This window comes from Crocodylus porosus, unplaced genomic scaffold, assembly GCF_001723895.1.
Source record: "Crocodylus porosus isolate Cpor-Errol unplaced genomic scaffold, CroPor_comp1, whole genome shotgun sequence".
In the NCBI taxonomy this organism is placed as follows: domain Eukaryota; kingdom Metazoa; phylum Chordata; order Crocodylia; family Crocodylidae; genus Crocodylus; species Crocodylus porosus.
The window spans coordinates 17,511,567-17,526,448 of record NW_017728922.1 but is presented as its reverse complement, the minus strand read 5'-3'; the positions used below and the strand labels follow the sequence as shown (position 1 = coordinate 17,526,448).

The window sequence follows — 14,882 nt, the reverse complement described above, 5'->3', positions numbered from 1 at the left end:
CAAAGGGCCCGTGGCCGGAGAACCGCCTCAAGGCAAAGGGCCCGTGGCCGGAGAACCGCCTCAAGGCAAAGGGCCCGTGGCCGGAGAACCGCCTCGAGACAAAAGTCCTGTGGCCGGAGAACTGCCTCGAGACAAAAGTCCTGTGGCCGGAGAACCGCCTCGAGACAAAGCCCCCCAGGCAGGAGAGCCGCCTCAACACAGAGACCCCCAGGTGGGAGAGCCTCCCCAAGACAAATGCCCTCAGGTTGGAGAGCTGCCTCAGATCAAAGGCCCCATGCCAGGAGAGCCACCTCAAGACAAAACTCCCATGGCTGGAGAGCTGTCCCAGAGCAAAGGCCCTGTGGCAGAACTGCCCAAGCCACCTCAGGACAAAGGCCCCATGGCAGGAGAACCACCTCAAGATATAGGCCCCGAGGAAGGAGAGGCACTTCAAGACAAAAGCCCCCAGGTGGCAGAGCCACCCCAAAGTAAAAGCCTTATGGTAGGAGACTTGCCCCAGAACAAAGACCCCATGGCAGGAGAGCTGCCTCAAGACAAAGGGCCCCAGGTGGAAGAGCCTCCTCAAGACAAAATCCTCATGGCAGGAGAAAAACCTCAAGTCAAAGGCTTGGTAATAGGAAAACTGCCCCAAGACAAAGGCCCCATGGCTGAAGAGGTGCCCCAAAGCAAAGGTCCCATGGCAAGAGAACCACCCGAGCCCCCTCAGGACAAAGGCCCCATGGCAGCAGAAATGCCTCAATTCATAGGCCCCAGGGTGAGAGAACTGTCCCCTGGGAATGGTCCTGCTCCAGGACAGGCAACCCAAGTTAAAACATCCTTGGAAGAAACGGACACTGTTCCTGCCCACCCTCACCCACTGCAGGGAAATGAAGAATTGTCCTGGCCTGTTCGTTCTACAGCTGAAGTTGGCAAAGACCCACAAACTACCAGTGGGAAACAGAAACCTGAGTCTGGGTCTGTGAAGTCTATGGTCAGGGCTGTGGAAGCCATGAGTCAAGAAGAAGTGCCCGTGGAGCTGGCTTTGCCTGAACTCCCAGCTGGCTGGCATACCTCATTGGGCAGGGGCAGCGAGACATATGAGCAGACGTCGGTGGCTTCTAAAATTAAGATGTTTGAGCAAGGTGAAGCTTGCGGCTCAGACTTTGGTGAGCGAAGGGCAGCCCAAGCAGGACTACAAGCCCGTGCTCCTGAAACTGAGCCACTATCAGGAATAGCCCGTGATCAGCTGGTGCTGCCTCATTACCTGGAGTCAGACGTGGGGCTTTCTCCATCTCCCACATTCTCAGGCACCTCAGATGATAGAGCCATACACCTTGGGGAAGTGTCCAGTGTGGGAGCCTTAGCTGTCATACAAGATGCAGCCAGCAGAGATCCCTCCCAGCCTCCATCCTCAAAGGAAGACATTTCCATTGACTCAGAGCATGAAGGGGAAGATGATACTGGACTCGCTTCCCCTGATTCCGGCTGTGAACTCACACTGGCAGAAGCTGTGGTAACTTCTCCGATGAACTGTCCCGATGGAAAGTTCATACGCATGTTGTGTGGCTCTTTATTATCATGTTAAATGGCACCTCACACATCCATTGACTGAGAGCGGTCGCTTTGCATTCCCTGTCCTTTATGTATGTGTATGTGGTCTGGCTCATTTGCTGATTGCAGACCTGCTGGCCAGTCGGTTCATCAGCTTTTGTTTTGTGAATTCCTGACAAGTTTGGCCACCTGGAGAATGGCAGCTGCTAACGTGAAACTGGGCACACAAGCTTCATGCCCTGGAGCAAGAAGGGGCTGGGAGGGTGGACCAGAGAGCTTTGTATCTGCCACACTCACACACACACATAGCAGCAACATTCCCACGCTTCCAGCTTGACCCTTGCATTTCTTAATTTGATATCCCTTCTTGCTTGGCTTGTCAGCCCCACGCCCTCCTCCCCTGTCTTCGGCAAGCTGGTGGCTGGATGATGAAATAGCTTTCTACCGCACTTATAAGACACTAGAGCAGTTCCTTGTAGAGTTATTTCTGCTCCTTAAGACTAACCCTTTTCTCTAATCCAGAGCAAATCTCAGGAACCATCTTGGGAAGAAAAGGATTTATCTGGCCCATCTATAAAAGCCATCCCGAGAGAAGAGAGTTTAAAGACTGCTGTTCCAGTGGTCTCCCAGGTCTCAGTGCTGTTTTACTAACTGCTTCTTACCCCAGTATGAAAGCCCACCTTAACCAGCTGAGAACTGTATGCTTTTGACTCCTTTCCCTATTACAGAGCTGCTATATATATAGATATATATATACACATACATATATATGCTCCTCTTGAGTTTGTTTGAAACCCTGTTTCTCATACCTCTCAACCTACCAGTAACACAGACAAAAAAGTACCCAAGCTGGGGCCAGGTTGAGGGATATGTCTGCACATGTAGGCCCAGTCTGCCACCCGTCTGAAGTCACTGGGAGCCTTTCCTTTGAAGTCACTGGGAGCCTTTCCTTTGACATCAGGGGGCTTTGGGTCTTTAAAGAGGGTTGAAAGCTTCTCCTTAATCACTGTGTAAAATGAAACAAAAGAGTAATTCAAGTTTTCTGATGGCTGAATGGCAAGCAGGGTCAGAGTGAATTTACCCTCTGATGGGAGAGGTGAGAGGTATGTATATAAAGAGGAGCTAGGAGAGGGAGGGTGTCCCTTTGCTCTGATCTTGTTGTCAATTACACTGATTAAACAAGCAATATGTTCATCTGTGATGGGTCCTTTCTGAATGTGAAGTGACCTTTGGGGAAGTGTTACATAGTCTGAAATGGTTTCTACGCAAGCACTCCCTTCAGCTCAGGCCCTGCGGGCAGAGGTCCTGGCCATCCCGCTTGTGGGGCAGCCGTGAGCTTGCACTGACCCTTGCTTTCATATATCCGATAAAAATGAGCACATAAAAACAAGAGCAGTGCCCAAACCCAAACGAGCGTAAAACTCCTGTTGGGGTGATTTCGGTGAAATTGACAAGCTCCTTTGCTTCTCCTTGAATGTATGCAGCTAATGGGGCCTTTTTCTTTTCTTGCGTTCTGACTCTTAGCCTCTCCTCTTTTCCCTTCTTTGTTTGTTTTTGTGCCAAACTTTACTGATGTCTGATGGGGCTAGACTCTGAGCCATTTATACGTATATCGAAACATACCTGTTGTTTTGTACACATCTGCTTCCGTCAGGCTCAGTGATGCGCCCCTGGACGTGTTGGAGCATTTCTATTTGATCAGTCCTTTTTTTAATATTGATTTTTTTAATTGCTTTTTGCAAATCAAACTGAACTATTCCCTCTGCAAACTTGCTGCTGTCAAAAAGGTTTCAGTTTCCATGTTTGAGTTGTGTTTCAATCCCACGCTGTGACGTTTCCCCAGCCACCTCTTTCCTCCCCTTCCCCTACTTCCTCCTCTCTCCTCTTGGCAAAGCCAGCTCTGTTGTCCTGTTTGGTACTTACAGTCTTAGCTTCTCTCCGTCATTGTGTCTCATTCAGAGAGCAGGATTGAGGGAGGGTGCAGACGAGAAAGCTAAGCCGCCTCGGCACAAGGCTCCTGAAAGTGACACCGGGGATGAGGAGCAGGACCAGGAGAAGGATTCAGTCTTCTTGAAGGACAACCATCTGGCTATCGAGCGTAAGTGCTCAAGCATTACGGTCAGCTCAACATCCAGTCTGGAAGCAGAGGTGGACTTTACAGTTATCAGTGACTTCCATGGCACCGCCTTTGAAGACATCTCCAGGAGTCTGCCTGAGCTTGATAGAGATAAGAGTGAGACAGAAGCTGAAGGTTCGATTTCCTCTCAGGATGCTGACAAAACAGCTCCTGGCCAGGAAGAAAGTGCCAAGGAAGGGGAGAAGGTCTTCTACCATGTGTCAGAAGTGTCCCATTTTGAGGTACAGAAGGAAGCCATACCATCAAGATTTGTTTGTGTCCTCATCTCACCATGTTCTCTGTCTTGGTATCTGGCATTGCTTGATCAGCATGCCCTTCACGTGTCTGTTTGGAAAAGCATGCCAGCTTTTAAACAACCCTGGGATCCTTTCAAGTGGCTTTGTTTTGCCCTAATGAATGTTGTCATCTGTTTTGCATGGCTGTTTTCATCTCCTCTGGGTGCATGATTCTGTAGTGCAAGTGTTTGTATATCTTCTAACCAAAAAAGTTGTCATCATCATCATCATCATCTTCCTGTAATCCACTGCGTTTGGGTGGCAACTCCAACACTTTTACCATAGAAGGATATATGATGGGTGGGTGTCTCTCTTAACCAAAAGCTGTGCCCCTTTTTGTTGCATGAGTTCAACAAATAGCATGCATGTTGAGACACATGTACGGCAAACTAACCTGTGATCATGAAGGTGAGGGGGGAGCCACTTACCCAAAGGCTGGTGGGATAGGCCCCAGAGATGTCTGGTGGTTCCTGTTGTGCAAGTACTTCCATTATCACCAGGCTCAACAAATTGCAGATGGAGTGGCCACAGGAACAAAAGTTGACCAGTTTCTGTAGTGAAAAGGGGTAGAGGCAGGATCCCAGGAGGTGAACCCTGTAGATCTGGAACAGGGTTCAGCTCCTCAGTCCCTCACCATGGAGTTGCATCTCCCTTCAGTGGTGTCTCTTTGATTGGACTGTATGTCCCAGCACTTGGAGCCAAAGCATCAGATTCCCTGCTTTTGACATTAGGGCAATTGCACCCAGATACTAGTGCCTGGCCCTTCACTGGAGTCCTCATTTTCATGCCCCAGGTGGTTGTGTAACTCCCAGGTAGCCTAGTAAATCCTCTGCCTGAAGATAAGTTAACCCCATGCAGCTCTGCACTGGCCATTAGGGAGAATTAGAAAGTCATATGCTCATAGGAAAGTAAGGCTGAAAGGGACCTCATGAAATCACTTGGTCCAACCACCTGCTCAAGGCAGGATCATCTTGTCTTCTATAACTCCATCAGGGTAAGAATTCAAGAAAGTTAATCCACTTCTTCTGAGGCATTCTGCTGGGGGTTTTGAGTTGAAGCCTGGGGTTGTAGTGTCCTTTACCCACAGGAACCTTGGGAAGAACACATTGTGGAAGCTGAAGCTTAAAATTCATCCACTACCACCCTGGCATAGAGCCCAGCAAAAGCTCCTGGTAGGGGTGAGTCTGCAGTTGGGGAGTTGGCTGCAAGCTCCCTTCTGCACTAATGGAGTGCAGAGTCCAGCTCAGTCTGTGAAGTGAGGAAGGTGCACGCGCCCGGCAGCTGGGTGTGTATTGGGTCAGTCCATCCCTCTTGCAGCTTTCATCAGCAGGGCTCTTAGGGAACTCCACCTGCCTTTCTCCAGTGGTAACCTGGAGTGTGGGCAGGTACTGGCAATAATATTTCTGTCCCTCAGTCAGCAGGAACAGCTGTTTGAGATTGGGATGCACTTGACTAGATATGTCAGGGAGCTTGCATAGTAGCTGGCAGCACTGCAGGTGACTTCAGCCCAGGCTCTTAGCATGCCAGTTTGGAAGAGCGGTGTGGCTCTCTAAGAGAGTGACTTCACAAAGGCTCCCCATGCTAACTAGTGTTTCGCTTCTGGCTTACTCACACCCACAGTAGTTCCTGGCAGGTGTTTTTGTGCCCATGGACTTAGGGGGAGGAGACTCACGTAGGCTACAGTCCATGCCTCACTGATGTTGTAATTTTAATCAAGTCTGAGGAACCAACACACTTCCATCCTGTTAAAAGAAAGCCCCACCTGTTGCTGAATTGCTGTGTTTCTTCCCCAGTCAACAGTCTTGAAAACAGAAGCTGTGGCTGTCAGCCCTGCATCTGGTGTGAAGAAGGCAGAACCAGAGACTTCTGTGCAACAGAGGGTCACATCAGTGGAAACAATACAGGTAACTTGCTCCTTTGTGCTAACCAGGGTTTACTCTATGATTCAGTGATGCTGGGTGAAAAGAACGTGAAGGCAGGCTGTGCCCTACCAAGTGCTCTGTGAAGCCTCAGCAAGTCCCAGCAAAGCTCCCAGAAAATCCCAGACTGCTGGGCAAACAAAACCTAGTCCTCCCCTAGCCCCACCCCTTGGGGATTGGAGCCCCTTCGCACAAATAGGATTATAGTAAAGTAGGGTTGGAAGGGACGTCACAGTGTCTTCTAGTCCAGCCCCTATGCTCAAGGCAGGATCATCCCTGACTAAACCATCCCAGCCAAGTGTCCATGCAACATGCTCTTGAAAATTTCCAAGGATGGAAAGGCCACAGCCTGTTTCAATGCCCAACCACCTTCATAGTAAGAAAATTCCTCCTAATCTTCAGCCTAAATTTCCTCTTGCAGCTTGAGGCCATTGCTCCTACATTTGTCCCCTGTAGCCACAGCGAAAAGTCCATTTCAATTCTCTAAAAATTGCCCTTCATATATTTGAAGACTTTTATCACATCTACTCTCAGTCTTCTCTTTTCCAAACTAAATACCCCAAGGTCTTTTAGCCTTTCCAAATTCTCAGGCCCCTATTCATTTTTGTTGCTCTTTGCTGGACTTTTTCTAATCTGTTCAAATTCCACCTCTAAAGTCAACTCAGGGTTTCAAAATGTACTGTTCACTTATGTCAGTTTTTAAAATCCTTTGTAAATTCTGGGTTTTCATATCTAGAGGCATCACAACAAGGTCCCATTTGCTCAAGGCCATTAAAGAGCCCATAGCACTTTTCACAAGCATAGTAGTGTCCACATACCATTCCACTGGAGCCCTGCCCCAACTCCTCTACTCCAACATGCATCATTTGGATACAGGGTTCATTCACTGCCTCTCCTGAGCTGCTGAGCACTTCTCCATGACTGCAGATGAGAGGGGCTTGTGGCTGCAGGACAGAGGGGGCTGTGATTTGGAAGCTCATTCATAGGGCACCATGACTCTGACCTTGTATCTGGGACCATAAGAACTTTCTGCAGCTTCCTTACCCCATTAGCAGAAGTGTCACCGTGCATCACTGCTCCAAGAAACCAGCTTTCCATCAGCAAGTATAAAAAGCAAATTGCTATCCTTGCTGACTGCAGCTCATTTGTCAGCTTAATCCTCACAGATTTACCAGATTTCTCCTTCTCTTGGCAGGCTGAAGGAGGCATCACAGGAGGAAAAGAGACAATAGCCACTTCCCACACTGTCACCACAGAAACCATATCAACAACCTCAGTAAGCATGTAGCTCCAGGAAGGTGGCATGTAATGTAGTTCTCCCCTTTTTAGATTGCCAGATGATGGGGGAAAGGAGCAGCCCCAAGGAGAACTGAGGCTTGGAGGGTGGGTTCTGTCCCATTGGGGTCAGCAGATGGATGGGAGTGCCCTCTGGCCACTAGAAGTTGACAGTATCTAACACCTGGCTTTTCACTGGTACTCCCTGCTCAGAGGGAGTTGCCTTTTTATCCTTCCTGCTGTGTGTCTGCCAGTGCTTCAGTGTAAGGGTTGTTCTTTCAGGATCTAAGCACCAAGCTGGGGAAGGGAACTGGCCCCACAACAGAACTTCGTTCCATATCTCCGGTGAGTTGAAAATGTGCTGCTAATTTCCAGGTTCCTTTGCTAAAGAGAGGTCTACAGAACATGGTAGCAGGCTGGACTGGCTGTTAAATGGTAGCACCAGAGGCTAGCAATTTGCTCTGAGTTAAGGCTGCTTCAGTACTTCCCTCATTACCTTTCCTGGAAGCAGGCATTGTTCTGCATTTCTGCCATCAGCATGGGCAGCACCAGCTCCATAGGCTGAGTGATTCCTATAGCTGAGGACAGGGAGAATGGGTTGGTAATCCCACCTGTATGTAAGGAGCAGAGACCAAGATGGAACCTGGAATCTGGTGCTTTTGGCTTCTCTGCTCTCCCAAACCAACACACAAAACATTAACTGGAGCTGGACAGATTTCTGAAGGACTGATAGGCCCAGCAGGGTCTACTGACATAACATGCAGGGTTGACAGGGGAGAGGTCACTCTTAACTTTCTCTGTTTCTTCCTATAAAGCACCCACTACTTGTCATTTGGAGGCAGGAGATGATCTACATGACCTTTGGTCTTACCTGCTATAGCAGTTCTCATGTTCTTACGGTGCCCTGAGCTGAAACTTAGGTTGACTGAGATCCTATTGACCCCTGGAAGTTTTGTGTGAGCAGCAGCCTCTGGGGATTGGTCTCATGTCTTGAAGGTCTTGAAGCACAAAAGGGCAGAATTCTATTTAACTTTGCAGGCCCAAATAGCAGCCGTTCAGCCATTTTTAGCACTTGTGCACAGTTTGCAGGGTGGATGCGTAACTATCCCCACAGCCACTGAGCATGTGCAGTATGCACTAGATAACGCAGACAGGTACACAGCTGTGCCTGCATGTATGCTGGGTGACCATATGTCACATAATTCTATACAACAAAGATCCAGACTAGTTGGTAAATACCAGAGGAGGATAATGTCTGACCTGTGATGTTGGCATTTGAACACTGGGCTGGGACATCAAACTGATACAGTTTCAAACCTTTCCTGGGTGAGGGGGACCTAGAACCTGCATCTCTCACTTCCTGGGTGAGTGTCCTAACTGCTCAGTGACTAAAACTAAAATGTATGTGGTCCTGCACCTCCAAGTGGCAGAAGTGTAGATTTCATAAATGCCAATATGCAGATAGGTAACTGCTGTTTGGGGCCTTCTTGCAAAACAAGATTCTGCCCTTAAGGGGCTAAGGCTATGATTCAATAAAAATCATGCACCAAATACAGAATTCTCTTCCCTGGGTTAATCCCAATGTCTACAGACATCAGTGGAAGTTGAGGATGATCAGCAATTCACAGGAAGTACTCAGCACCTCACAGGGCAGTGCTTTCTTCTTAGTTGCTTTCCCATTTGGTTACGCTGTCTGGAGTGAGGCCCACTGGAGAGGTCACCTCACAGGACCTGTGCCCCAAGGAAGTGTGAATACTTGGGGGGCAGATGGAAGGGGCACCCTGGCCTTCCCTTCACTTCTGCTTCTGGCCTTGACTGTTCTGATTAGGGGAGACATGGGTCGTCTGCTGCTCAGCTTCAAATAGCCATAAAGTTGTAAAATGAAAGGCCTTGGCTAGCACTGCTTCTCCGTGTTGGAAGGTCAGTGAGAAGCAGAAAGGGCACAATGGCAAGGGAAATGAGTCCCACCTTCCAGTCTCTGTAGCATGACATCATATGAGGTCACAATACTGGCCTCAGAACAGTCAAGGAAAAGAGAATGTGACAGAAGGAATGAAGAAATATGGGATGGTTGTATGATGTATCCTTAGGTCCAAAGCTTAAAGTCCAAGGTTCCATACTGATAGCAAGCTAGAGGGAAGTGGCAGTCCTCACACAGGCCCAATGTTCTCCGTCCTGTTGACATGGATGTTCTTTGCATATTGTGTAGATCACCAGCACCACTGCTGGAAAAGAAGGTCTTACCAGCATATTCGGTGCTACGGCAGAAACCCTCTCGACTTCCACCACTACCCATGTTACGAAGGTAAGAAGGTGAAGCCTGGAATGGGTCACGACTTAGCAGCTTCTGGATAGAATGTGGATATCTAAAGAAAGCAACAAGGCTGAGGGGAGAAAGAAATTGCACTGCAGATCATATGAGGGGAAATGATACCGCTGTCTAAACTAGCTGTAGCCAGGAAGTGCATTGTCCCATTGTGCTATTTACATAGTGATTGTCCAAGAACCATTTACCATGTCAAGTTAATGGGCCAAACTCATCCCAGGTGTAATGCAGATTTAATGAGGTGCATCAGCAGTGTAGATTTGAGCCAATATATCTCTTGCTTGCTTTTTTTCTTTTACTGTGTTCTGCATTTAAGAAGGGAAGGGAATTTACCGTGTGTGTCATATATGTAAATACATCAGGGCCAAGCTGTGGTCGCTATTGAAGGGAGGGGGGATTTTTATAATCCAAGCCATAAGGAAAAGGACACGTTTTCAGTAGGGTGGAATTCTTATAGTACTTGGCAAGGGCCTGATGCTGCTCCTACTGAAGCCTCCCCCCAGCTTTTATTGGATCAGTTAAAGGCAGTGCCCAGCATTTTTTAATATCTCACCCAACCTATCCAATGCCAAACAGGTGCCATTTGGACATCAGTTGACAAGTGGAGAGAGGCCATTTCTGCATCGAAATGTCTTTCTGAGAGCACCTCCCGTCCCCCTCCCATCTCCAGGCATGGAGTGAGAGCTGGTCAGCTCTTCTTTGCCTTTTGGGCAGTGCATGGGGAGGGAAGGAACTGCAGATCCTGTTGTTAATCCCAGGGAGGAATCAACATCAGCAACTTGAACTGCGCCTTCATGTGAATGAGACTAGCTGAGTTTGTAGAGTGATACTGTGAAGTGTTCCCTTTGTCCACCTCCTACCAAGCAATCAGGTCACCATGTTCTCCACCCACAAAGGCCACAGTAGTTCTTTAAGACAAGTGCTTATAAAGTTCCTAATCCAGCCTCTGACTTCATCCTGTTCCCTTTTGCATTGCAGACTGTGAAAGGAGGGTTTTCAGAAACCAGAATAGAGAAGCGGATCATTATTACAGGAGATGAAGATGTGGATCAAGACCAGGTAAGAAGCTGCCTGTGTGAAAATAGTCAGTAGTTCTGGGGGCTGTCACATGACAGTTTTTGTCAGTATTCATTTTCTACTGTGAAAGAAAGCTAGTCCATCCACAGTCCAGCAATCCCTGGGAGCAGTTGCCTTCCTGAATAAATCTTTTAATACAGGGCGTGAGAGGGAGGGTCATTTGAGGTGAGAGGCCTTTATGGGCAGAGCAGGCTCTGCTACTGTTAAATACTAGCGAAAGCCTTAAATGAATTAGTGGCAAATGTTTTATTGTTATTCTGATTCACAGGCATTAGCTTTGGCAATTAAAGAGGCCAAACTGCAGCACCCTGATATGCTGGTAACCAAAGCTGTGGTATATAGAGAAACAGAGCCTTCACCAGAGGAAAGGGACAAGAAGCCTCAGGTACGTACAGAAGTTCAAAGGTAAAGCACCTATCACATGGTCACACACACACATGCACACACACAACAGGCCAGCACTTCTGACCTGGCTGCTGCCAAGTCCTGCAGAATTCCCCCAACAGCGGGGAAGCCCTGTCTCCAAATTTACCTACTTCAGAAACATTGCTGATATCCAGGCTTCATGGACTAGATAGAGTTACTTGGCTGGCTGAATCCAGCCCGTGGGCCATAGGTTGCCAGCCTCTGTTCTAATCTTGCCTCCTGCATAACACAGAACAGACAGAGTCACTCAGTAATTTCAATGACACCTTGCAGAACCAGGCTTTTACATCAGTTGAATTCAGTTGTGGGGTACCAGTGGAATGGATAATGAAATATGGCCCTGTATGTTTCGAGCAACATTGTTTAGTGTTTTAATATAAGCAAGAACCTTTTAATAGACCAGTAAATTATATTGACCAAATAAGAAAGGAAATACTCCATGATCATTTACATCTGCTTTGTACAGGAATCTTGACCTCCATGTTCACCGACACTGGCATCTCTATTCAGACAAAGCTGGAGAACAATGAAGAAGGGGCCTTCATGCTGGATTTGTCAACAAGACATAGACATCCTGGCTACAACCTTAATGGCGAGAGACAAAAATTAAAAAAAAAAAAAGGAATAGCGAATATATATTATATATATATAAATATATATATACACACACACAAGAAACAAAATGCATCCTTGCACTGCTGCTATATGCTGGAGATGAATTCCAAACAGCAACATCAATAACAGCAAAACCAACCGCCTCTTTTAGCCTTTGCGGAGAAAGTGATGAATTTGACTGGACTGATAAGAAAAATCATGATAATAATCTTATTAATACAACAAACCGCCATTTTGCATGTTCCACTTAAAGGATACACAAATCATGGGGTCATTTGTTGCACACTGAATGGAAAGGAAAGATGCTTTGCAACAAAGCAAAAAACAAACAAACAAACAAAAGAAACCAAGCAGAAACAAAACTATTCCCCACCTAAAGAAAGAAGAGAGAGAACCATTGAACTGTTTTGATTCTTTCATGATTATTTTTTGCATTTAGGATGTGTGGCAACCACCTCTCTTCCCCATTCCATGCTGGTTCTATTGCATCATTTTTCAGTTGTTATGCTCCTCCCCAACCTCCCTTCCCTTTCCTCTGTCCCTTTATCCAAGCTCTTGTTCCGAAGGTATTTAAGAATGGATCTAATTTGAAACAAAACAAAAACAAATATATGTATATGGTTTTTCATTTATAAAGATGCAGCCTGTAAGGGTTTCATATGGATGTGCTTTTAAGTTATGTATATTATATATAACAAGTGGGGTGGGGAACTGAGGGGTGGGAAACAATATTAAAATAATTAAACAGTGCTGGTAAATATGATGATGACATTTTTTAAGTTATAATTATTTGATTGACTGTGGTTGATGTATTACAAGAATCTTAGATCACACTGACATCCTGCAGGAAGAGGATGGGGAACATTTCATTAACCACTGCTCGCTGGGGGGTGGAGAGGAATGTTGCGTTTGTCACCGAGTGATCAGCTCTGTGACAGGAGGAATTGATGTAGTGATACAGTATGTGTTTGTAATTGGTTGGTTGGTGACAAAGGAGTTCTTGGTAATGTGAAGGAGCGAGGGCCTGGGGAAGAAGGAATGGACAGTTATAACCACAGCCCAGTTAGCATCACCAAAATACACCAGTCAGCAATGTCTCACCAGCCCCCGCCAACACAAAGATGCTTCCCACCTTTAGGAGTCCTGACCCCCCTTCCCCCCCCCACCCCAGATCCGGAGTCCACACAGCAGTAGCGAGATCCAGTCACACTCCTCAGCGATGTCTTCAAAACCCGGACCAAAGTCTGAGTTACAGATCCATTCCCATACCCCAAACCTACTGAACCAGGACACTTGCATAGCTGCATTTCTGAACCCTGCTCTTGATCTAGCTCACGTGAAGTTGAAGTGGTGTGTTTCAGATAAGCAAGAAGGTATTTCTGCTCTGCTTGGCTTTGAAGCAGGCTGCACACCTGGTTTCTGCTAGGGTGACCACAGGCGGTATGACAGCTCTCAAGAGGGGAGCTGATACACAGCAATCTCCATCCTTTACCAGCTTGGTACTGTTCTACCACAGTCTTGCCTAGAATATACTCCTATCTGCTGGCAGTTGAGAAGGTGACTGTGTGATACAAAGATGTGCGAGTGCAGAGCTTAGATTAGCAAGGCTGAGTAGCCTTGTCCAGTCAGCCAGCACTGAGAGGCAGTTGCTGATGATGCACCAGTGTCCAGTGAGGCTGCTTTCCTCTCTACCGGTCAGACTTTTGCACCTAGATGAAGGTTTCCATTACTGGTACACTTGGAATGGGGATTATGGGCACCAGCTCAAGCCTCATATACTGTCAACCAGGCAGTTAGGGCAAACTCAGAACCAAAAAAAACAACAAAACAAAAAAAATCAACTGATTTCCAGAGAAATTGTCCCAAGCTCCTCAAGTTACAAAGGGCCCATAAACATTGCACCATTTTTGCCTTTTTTCACCTACCACAAACATATAGAGACCTTACACCAGATAGAAAACTCTTCTGAGTGATTCTTGTGATGAGATCAGAGGGTTGTATTGAAAAGGGACCAGTAGAATAGTTAGGATTAAGTGGATGTACCCATCTGATCAACTTGCTGCCGCAGCAGAGAACTTCAGCCCTCTGGTGGATCTTGGTCCTTCCATTTGCCTTCACTATGTCTCCACAAAGTCTGTTCTCCTTTTTGGCACATCAGTTTCTTCCATAAGCGTTAATGGCATGAGCACAGTCTCCCTGATAAAATAACTGACTCCTTTGCTTCTGCCAGCAAAGATTGTGTCAGATTTCCAGTGAATCCAAATGTGTATTTTTTCTCTCAGGATTCTCCACCTTATCACCGGATGCTGCTTTAGGGTCTGTGCCCACCAACATCAAAAAGAGACTGAGCCTTTGCACAGCAACCCATATGTGAACTAGCTAAATAAAGCACTTATGCTTTTGGGAAGAGAAGCCAAACTCCAGGAGATCTGTTCCTAGAGCTGTGCAAAATATTAGGCATGTTTCTCCCATTGGCATGCTGGGGTAAGTGTCCCAGTGCACTAGTTTTTTTCAAGACATCCTGCATTTCAAACCAAAGAGCTGCTGGTGCAAACTTGAGACCATTGACTTTTAAATAAGAGGCTACTTTGAAACTCTTTGTGCCTGATTCTGGTCTCTTTCATGATGGTTTAAAATTTGGAGTAACTTCATGAACATCAGTGGAGTTACACTGCTGTAAAACCTAAGTAGGAGAATTGCACTCAGCCCCCTACATGTTCAGATTTTAAAAACTGGATCCAGTTTTCTGGATTCCTCAACCCAACATATTTGATGGGTGACAAGGAAAAAAGCTGGGGGGGGGGAGGGAGGAAAGTGGAGTCTTTTGCTCACCTGGCAAAGTGTGGATTTTATATATACAGAATATTTATTCTTTGTGATCATATTTGAAGCCAGGTGCCCCTTGAAAGTTTTGGCTTTCTTCTGCCTTGTTCATCACTGTCGCTGATATTTAAGATAGCTGTGATCACTCTTTTTCTTTCATTTGGGGGCCTTTCCATCGAAGGAGGTGGGAGACGCTAGTGCCTGTTCACACCTAGTCCCACAAGTTCATTCCAGAATTGGCCTGCAATTGCATGAGTACTAATAATAATAATATTTATTTTTATTTGAAAAGCACCTTACCAACCAACTGCAATGCTCTGCCATTCCTTCACTAATTCCCCTTTCCTCTTCCCTGGTTCCTCTTCTCTCCTCCATTCCCTTCAATCATATCCCTTTTCAGTGCTTGGTGATGTATGCGTGTGTGCTCACTGTTCTTGTATTCAATAAAAGTGAAATAAATGTGTTTGATGCTGAACCAG

General features: G+C 46.7%; 1 protein-coding gene across 1 annotated transcript in view; it reads left to right on the top strand.

The window, feature by feature from the left end:
- Positions 1 to 14,878, top strand: part of LOC109313320 (titin-like) — a 131,272-nt gene extending 116,394 nt beyond the window's left edge. Inside the window, exons 16-25 of the mRNA XM_019539814.1 lie at positions 6 to 1,492; positions 2,053 to 2,160; positions 3,490 to 3,888; positions 5,736 to 5,846; positions 7,057 to 7,137; positions 7,419 to 7,481; positions 9,346 to 9,441; positions 10,441 to 10,521; positions 10,808 to 10,924; positions 11,432 to 14,878. Of these exons, the coding sequence (XP_019395359.1) occupies positions 6 to 1,492; positions 2,053 to 2,160; positions 3,490 to 3,888; positions 5,736 to 5,846; positions 7,057 to 7,137; positions 7,419 to 7,481; positions 9,346 to 9,441; positions 10,441 to 10,521; positions 10,808 to 10,924; positions 11,432 to 11,440 (2,552 nt within the window). The 3' untranslated portion in view covers positions 11,441 to 14,878. The remainder of the gene's footprint in view (positions 1 to 5; positions 1,493 to 2,052; positions 2,161 to 3,489; positions 3,889 to 5,735; positions 5,847 to 7,056; positions 7,138 to 7,418; positions 7,482 to 9,345; positions 9,442 to 10,440; positions 10,522 to 10,807; positions 10,925 to 11,431) is intronic.
- The last annotated feature ends 4 nt before the right edge of the window (positions 14,879 to 14,882 follow it).